This window comes from Alligator sinensis, unplaced genomic scaffold (genome assembly GCF_000455745.1).
Source record: "Alligator sinensis unplaced genomic scaffold, ASM45574v1 scaffold1000_1, whole genome shotgun sequence".
NCBI classification, from domain to species: Eukaryota; Metazoa; Chordata; order Crocodylia; family Alligatoridae; genus Alligator; species Alligator sinensis.
Window position 1 is genome coordinate 198,168 of NW_005842478.1, and position 8,183 is coordinate 206,350.

General features: G+C 46.6%; 1 protein-coding gene across 5 annotated transcripts in view; it reads right to left on the bottom strand.

Moving 5' to 3' along the window:
* Nucleotides 1-1,629: 1,629 nt before the first annotated feature.
* LOC102380114 (mucin-17-like) overlaps nucleotides 1,630-8,183 on the bottom strand; it is a 26,268-nt gene continuing 19,714 nt past the window's right edge. For 2 of the 5 annotated variants that reach the window (XM_025212700.1, XM_025212702.1), the window contains exon 2: nucleotides 1,630-3,117. In XM_025212700.1, coding sequence (XP_025068485.1) covers nucleotides 1,659-3,117 — 1,459 coding nt within the window. In that variant the 3' untranslated portion in view covers nucleotides 1,630-1,658. The other 3 variants (XM_025212704.1, XM_025212703.1, XR_003095782.1) reach the window with 3 other exon arrangements.

The following is an 8,183-nucleotide window of genomic DNA, read 5'->3' on the forward strand; positions in this document are numbered from 1 at the left end:
CCCAGCACCACATGGGGAAGCCACTGCTTCCCGGCCCAAGTGACTCGCTGCTCCCTGCCCGCAGGAGAAAGGCAGCCCGGTTTGGCCGCCCAGCCCTGGGTCGCTGGCAGAGGCGGAGCGGCGCGGGCAGGTGCCTCCTCCCGCCAGGCTGTCAGCATTGGCCACGCCGTGCGGGGCGGTCCTGGGCTCGGGCGGAGCCTGCGCTCACTGTGCCCCGAGGTGCCGCCCAGCCCTGGCTCTGGCTCCCTCCAGCCCGGTGGAGTGCGGCGATGCAGACCTGTGGAGGCAGCGCGGCAGCCGGGCTCACCCTCGTTGTCTGCCTCTGTCGCCTCCCGCCCGGCCGGGGCGCTGCAGGTAGGGCCAGGCCAGGGCAGGAAGATGGTGCCTCCCCCAGGGCTGGGCCGGTGACTGTGGGCTCCCGGCACCTGTGTGTCGGGGGGGGGGGGTCCCTGCCTTTCACAGGGGAGGGAGGCTTGGCTCTGACCCTCATCTCCTGGGGCCAAGGCTTTAACCTCAAAGACTGGTCTTCCCTCCTGGGAGCCGGCTGTGCCCACGTCCCAGAAGCCGGGTGCTGGAGCATTACAAAGGCAGGCAAAAACCTCCACAGTCTGCTCTAATCTGACCATGAGGTAAAATTCCTTCCTGGCCCCAAATTTGGTGGTCAGTGGGACCCCGAGCAGAGGGGCAAGACCAGGGCTCAGCAGCGTTTTTTGGGCAGTGCCAAAAACACCCACAGTCTTGACTTGTAAAATGTTAGCGTGCCAGTGGCAGACAGCGGGGGAGCCACGATGGGCTCTATCCTTGTTGTGGCAGCACAGCCCTGGCCCTTCCCCTGAAGTCTGCCTCAAGGCACACATGCCAAGCAAAATGCCTGTGTGTGCTATGCTCTGGCACCCAAGGAAGGGGTTGCCTACCTCTGGACGTAACCCTCTAGCCAAAAACCTCTGGATTTGGTCCCAGAAGGACCATTGGCACACCCCAGTCAAAGTCCCTAGCCTTGGCTGTAGCCAACACCCAATACCTCTGAGGAAAACTTAAAAACACCCTGGCACATATAGCAGAAAGGGGAAGAGTGGTGGTGGGGGCAACCAGCAAAGCCCAGAAGCATGAGAAGTATTCATAGTAGAACATGGGCATAGCTATGCCTAGATCATTTTCACTTCCTACAACTTCATTGGTGGCAAAGGTCATGTGACATCACTTCCTGATGTGATACCACTTCCTGTGAGGTCTTTGAATATGGCTCACTGGCCCACTGGGTGATAAAAAGTTTGTGATCCAGCCCCACATTCAAAAAGGTTGGACACCCCTGGAATAGAGGAAACTCTCAGGACTGATTCAAAACCATTCCTTCGCCACTGATGGGAAAATAGCATCTGCACTGCTCTTCCACCGCAGCCATGCTTGTCAATAAAAGTGCTGAATAAAATCTATCTAACTCATTTGTAAACCTGGCCATTAACAAACCATTCCTCTGCTATTTTTTTGCATTTTACCCAGAAGTTATAAATCCCCTCAGTGGCTCTATGCCTTGGCCCATTTTCCTTGCATTGTTTATTGGTCCAATGTAAACTTGTTTAGAGAGAACTTTTGCCTACCTAAAACATAACAAGCAGGTAGGCTGTAGGATAGAAGCCAAAGTTCATGCCTTCAAAAAATCAGATGTCCACTGAATAGTTAATAGCTTCATAGCATTGCTGACTATAAAGCACGCCTTGTACCATTTCTTTAGCTACTTTTCCACCAAGGGCCATAGACTTTATGTATACGACTGCAGTGCCAACACACAGAACAGCTGCCAAGAAAACCAGACTGTAGACAAGGGTTTGGTATCGAGCCAGAAAGCCGAGCGAAGATGCCAATGGTATATCTGGTATTTCTGGAGGCATCCTGGCTCGGTTCATTTCTAGGGATGTTGTGCTGATAAAGACTGAAGTGTCTGCTGGTGAAATGGATTCAGGAATGGACCGAGAAGAATCTTCCTTTTCTACAGGATATGAATGGTTAGAGGTGTTAGCCTCACCCCTGGAAGCAGAGTCACTACCAACCTGTCTTACATTACCTCTGTTCTTACTGAATGAACTAGTTTCTCCTTCAACAGAGGAGGAGTGTGTAGTGAGTCCTGTGACAGCAACACTTTCTTTCACACCATCTGCAAGTGTCAGAGTGTAGCTCTCCATCACTCTTCCCATCAATGTAAACTCTTCAGCAGGCTTGCTGGGAACAGATTTTAGTAGGGCAAGTGTTGTCTGGAACATGGTACTCCCAGAACTGCTTTCAATGGACGGGGCATCTGAAGTAAATCTTCTAGGAATAGCATCTGATTTGTCAGCTACTGGACTTACTGTAGCTCCTGTGGATTTACCTGTTGATACTGTGAACCTGTCAAACCCTTTCATGATCCACGTAGGATCAGAATTAAATATATTGGGAACAGTGCCTGGCACATCAGATATTGCACTTGCAGGAGATCCTGTGGATTCTTCTGTAGATCCTATATTGCTCTGAGATCTTGTCATGACCAGGGTAGAATGTAAAATAAATCTGTAAGGGTCAATGGTTGGCGCATCAGCTTTTCTACTTATAGAAGGTTCTGTGGATCCTGTAAAACTCTCAGGCCTTCTCACAGCATATGGAGTCAGTCCACTGAGGCTGGTGTCTGGTGCATATGTTGGATGTGAAACAAGTCTCATGGAAACCTTGTTGCCATATGTAGCAGGCTCAGAGTAGGTAGCAGTGTTAGTATCTGGAAACAAAGAGGAAGTTTTTGTAAAGAGCCCCATAGCTTCTTGTGCAAGCAATATGGGAAAATTTGTACCCTCTGCCCTTACAGCAGAAACATTTACTGCCTCTGAAAGTGTTACGCCAGCTGTGTGACTAGGAGAATCCATGGGCCTGGTGACACAGCCTGGGCCACTGGTTTGTGTTGCAGAGGACATGACACCTCCAATAACTCTCTGAAATATGCCTGCCTTTTCTTGTGCTGATACAAAACTGATGGGATTTGAAGATGAAAGGGTTGGAGGGGCATTCTTTTGGTCAAGTTCCCTGACTCTCTCCTTCACCCAGCTGTCCTCTGGATTTGCACAAATCTCCCTGGACTTTTTAGTAACAAATCTGAAACAAGAAAGGAAACAGCAATAATCAGCAGAAACAGAAAAATCACATAATTTGATTAAGAGCAAAGAGTAACTGGATCAAAAGTCAGTTGTTCGTGAGCTCATTTTACATCAGAGGAAAATGGTGAGATCATGTTCCCAAATTATTATAAATCCAGTTGTTGTTGTTCTGAAATCACGCCAGGTTTTTACATTACAAAAGACAAAGTAAACAAAATAGAAGGAAGTAACATAAGCGATCTAATCACTGGAAGTCCAGAATGAATCAGTTTCCTTAAGGTAGACTTTCTCTTTTGCATTCACTGTCAAATAATTGCTTTGAAATGGGTCAGTAAAACTAATTATCCCACTGGGATGCTGTGATTAAGACAGCGTAGCTGACTCCATGCTCACACACAGCACTTGTCTTCATGCCAAAAAAGGTGTGTGCTTTGAGTTACCTCACGAGTTGAGTTTGACCCAGGTGAAATAACTGCTAAAAATATGTAAATTATCCCCTTGGCTTTTTCTCCAGGGCTGAAATTCTGCTTACAGGCTTATAAACAAGTTTATAAATTAAAATTACATAATATCTCATAATTCTCAATGCTTTTTAAATATTTATTTCTGTGGTCTTGTGAGCTTTCTGGATGATGATGGGCTTTCAAACACCAGTCTACTGCTGAATGCATCTGGTATAAGTGACTGGCTCTGCTACATATTTCCTGTGTGACTCCAGGAAAGATGCTTCATCTCTCTGTGTTTCAATCTCCGCTCAGTACAACAGCCCTTACAGTTTCTCTTTGTTCCACCCCTTTACCTATCTTATCAGTTTTTCAGGACAGTGACTGCTTCAAAGTGCTCCACCTTCTACCAGCCAGAAGGCCCAGATCTCATATTAAATAAGAATTCCCCAAATAAAATAAATAGCTTTTGCTGCAATTTTCTGCATGCTCTTAACTCTGATACAAGAGCTTCTGCAGTGTTTGGGCCCTTTGATTCTCAGAATTACAGATTATTTAATTCTGAAGTTCATGATAAAAGAAGGAAAATGGTACAGTACTTACATGATAACAGACTTGGGGCAGGATGGGTCTGTTTTCTTGTAGCTCTTCAACAGCCCCAAGGGTAATTCTTTTGTAAAACCCTTACACATTGTTGCACATCCAATCGGTGCTCTTGGTTGCCCTAAGGCAAAAAGTGCACCATATGTATCAAGTCATGTTGCAGTATCATGACAGCTATAGCTCAACCTCTTTCCCCTGTTTAGTGAAAGTATGTTATAAAGTTTTGCAGTTGGAAAACAAAGAGCATTTCCATAGTGCAAACCACCCTTATCACAAACATTCTAGTCACACCTACGAAGATCATAAAAGGAATATTTTCTGATGGCTGGAAAGCCCCTAGAAAAAAAGAATGTCAAAATAAGCCCTCTTAGGATATCAGTGACTAAAAGCTCTTACCATGGGACCTAAATGGATCAGGACTTCACTATTGGATCATGATTCATCAGTACTCATCTGAATGCCATCCCCCTTGATTAGGTGTTTGTGAAAGATCTCAGTTCTTTTCCTAAGGACATACGTGCTCTGTCACATATGAGGCTGCTAAAGCTGTCACTAATTACAGTGCTCTTCTTGGCAGGCTCAGGCTATGGACAAACAAAGTTCAGTCAGTTAAAAAGGAGCTTAGCATGGGGTAGTGATATGTGATAACTGTCTGGCTGTCCACTTTTACCCAGTGGTAAGTGAAAGCTAAACAGAAGAAGCTTTCCCTAGCATGAAACAAAACAACATCATCCTTTTTCATGTTCACTTACCAGGGGCTAAGAGACAGTAGATGCACAGGTACCACAGAACTGAAGCTCCATGGAAAGTCCTTACTGTCTGTTACCTTGCCCTAGTTCCTTTGTCTAGATGTTCAGGAGGCAGACCAAGAAGGTCACCCCACTCAGTAGAGCAGAGTTGAGGCAAATTGCCAGGAGGGCAGGGAGAAGTTTTCCTGACATATAGCTACTCTGCAGTGGAGCTTTCTGTATTGCAATTGCTGCTGCAATGAGTCAGTATTTAGGCTGGTCTGAGCTGGCTGTCAACCAACTAGCTCAGGTAGTGCTACAGTGTAGCCCTAGCAGCAGCCAGCTTACTGCAGACTTGCCCCCATGTATTTACCCAGCTTCCTCTCCAGTGGTGCCTATACAAATAAACCCTGTCCTCCCATGCATCACCATCCTCTGTGAGTGTCCCTTGGATTCTGAAGAAAGGTTCAAAGAAAGTATCATTAGGGATTATATGGTATTTTTAGAGTTATAGTTTATGCTTAGATATTAAGGGTCCCTAGGCAGAGGCTAATATATGAGTCCTTCCTTCCTCTTTCCTCCTTCCACACACATGGGGTAACATGAACTGCAAGTGTAACCTAAATGTACCCTACTGTGGCCTCTCCCCGCCCCATGGTTTTGATCCCCTCCTCCTTATGAGCACATGTTGCACAGTCACCATCATATTTGCTCCTTGTCTGTGTTGGAGTCTACATTTCATTTGGGAAACCAGGTCCTGGCTGTTTAACATAGCACAGCAGACCGGGTGCAGCTCTGTACAGCAAAGCTTGGCTCTCTGCTGAATCAACATCTACAAATTTGGCAGCTGAGATTTCCACAGGAGTCAGTGGTGCCAGCAGATGGGAGCAGGCAGCCAGCATATCCTCTGATGTTAACTAGCAGAGCTCAAAGATGAGTCAATACAGAGACAACAGCTTACATTGGCTGAGGATCTGGCCCATCCTGACTTGATCTGTAAATCGAACAAATCTGCTCTGATGCTAACTGGGGGGATATGATCATCCAACCCTGCAAAGGCACTTGTCTGAATCACTTTTCAGTCTGCAACTGCTCTGTATCAGTTCAAACAACCTCCCTTGTTTTTCATGGTTCTTTTAGAGACAAATCGTTGCTTCCCTGCCTATGTGCTCACCTTCATTGCTTCCCTGCCTGTATGCTCACTTTTTCCTATCTTCTCTGTTGGAGCTCAGTTAAAGAATTTTAGAGGACTCCATTTACCCAGGCACAGCCTGCATTTTAATCAGTTAGAGGAAGAGCCTGTGCTAGGGTTCCCAGGGGTCCATGTATGTGTTCCAAGTGACTAAGCATGAGCTGTGTCCCTGTGTTTGTTTGTAGGTTATAGAGTGATATGTGACCGGCACTCTCCTGCCACTAGCTCATAGCTGGGGGGTCGTTGCGGCTTGTGCTGATTCCTCGATAATACTCACTTTCACTCACACTCAAGCAGATTCTGCCTTAGGCTTTCAGGAAGCAGAGTCCAGACCAGGGAGCAAGTTGGCTGGTTAATATCTCCAGGGACCTCAACTCCCATCCTAAATGAGAGCAGCTCCTGGAGTCTTCAGTTCTTCCTCAAATCAGATCTCCCATAGTTGTAAGTATTATAAGCCCATCCCCTATTATCACATGGCCTGACCTCATCTCTACTTAAGACAAAGTCGGCAGGTTCAGACTGTGGTTCTTGGTCCAGGCACTCTGTGCTACTCTGGTGTAAAAGGGCTATAGAGCTGGAGTGCCCCCTAGAGAGGACTGTGCTGTGATTGTGGGGACCACTCCTGAACTGCCTCCACACCGGGGACTGCACATAGGTAATAAAGGACTCTATGAATCAGCTCTGCATCCGCACAGTTCTCTCCAGGGCCACTCCAACTCATATGGCCCTTTTACACCAGAGCAACATAAAGGGCCTGGAGCAACCATTGCTCCATCTGAGTCACATCTGTTGTTTTTAGCTTAAACAGAGGCAAGCCTGATGCTCCCTTATAGAGGACTCCATTTACCCAGAGACAGCCTGCATTTTAATCAGTTAATCAGCCTCTTCTGAGGTTCCCAAGGATTCATATACATGTTACAAGTAACTAAGCATGAGCTATGAGTCCAATATCCAACATCAAGGACAGATTTTCCCATCTTGATGAAAAGTTCCTTAAACAAGAATCACAGTTTGGAAGTCAGTGACTGCCGCTCCAGTGCAGTAAGAGGAGCCAGAATCAGACCTAAAGAAAATTCAGCAGTGCATGTAAATGCAGAGAGCGCAGCACACAGGCCAGCAGGTAGCAGGGTGGGTAAGCTGTTCTAACTGGAACATAGATGTAAGGGGTTGAGCTGATTGCTCTCCACAGAGCTTGGCTGTTTAACTCATGGAGCTCTGTCTGACACCAGCCTCCAGATCACCCATTCCCCTGAGTTTGTTTGTAGGTTATAGAGTGATCTGTGACCCACACTCCCCTGCCATTAGTTCATACTTTTGGGGGGTTGTTGAGGCTTATGCAGATTCCTAGGTCATGCTCACTTTCACTCACACTCAGATTCTGCCTTAGGCTTTCAGGAACCAGAGTCCAGATCAGGGGTCAGGTTGGCTGGTTAATATCTCTTTAGGCTACTTTGTGCCGTCTTAATGCCTCCTGCTCCAGGGACCTCAGCCTCCATCCTAAATAAGAGCAGCTCCTGGAGATCTCAGCTCTTTCTCAAGCCAGATCTCCCATATAAGCCCATCCCCTACTAATTCTTTTTAGGGCATCTCATGGCCTGACCTCATCTCTACTTAGGACAAGACAGCAGGTCAGACTCTGGCCATGCTGGGGACTGCACACAGATGAGATGTGGATTCGGAAACTAATAAACTCTGCAGCAGGGTAGGACTTGTAAATACAAAGATGCTGCCCAGCTAATAAACTCCACAGAAGGGTAGGACTTGTATTTATAGCTCCTACCCTGCTGTCGAATTTATTAGCTGCCTGCACCTTAATAGGGGTGCACCTGTAAACACTGAGATGTTTACTGTGCAGTTAATTAGTCAACTGTGCAGTAAACATCTCCTGTAGTTGCAGGTGTAGAACTGGAGAGATCTGCCCTTCCCTTTTCATATTGCTACCTGGAGTAGCATCCTGGTTCAATGGGAGGATAACCTTCCTATGGGTGAGAACATGACTAAGAATCACTGGTTCACGCATACCGCTTGCTGCTAAGCCCTAGAGGCCATTAAATGAGTTTTTTATCGTATTGCATAGGAAAGGATTATTACAGAGATT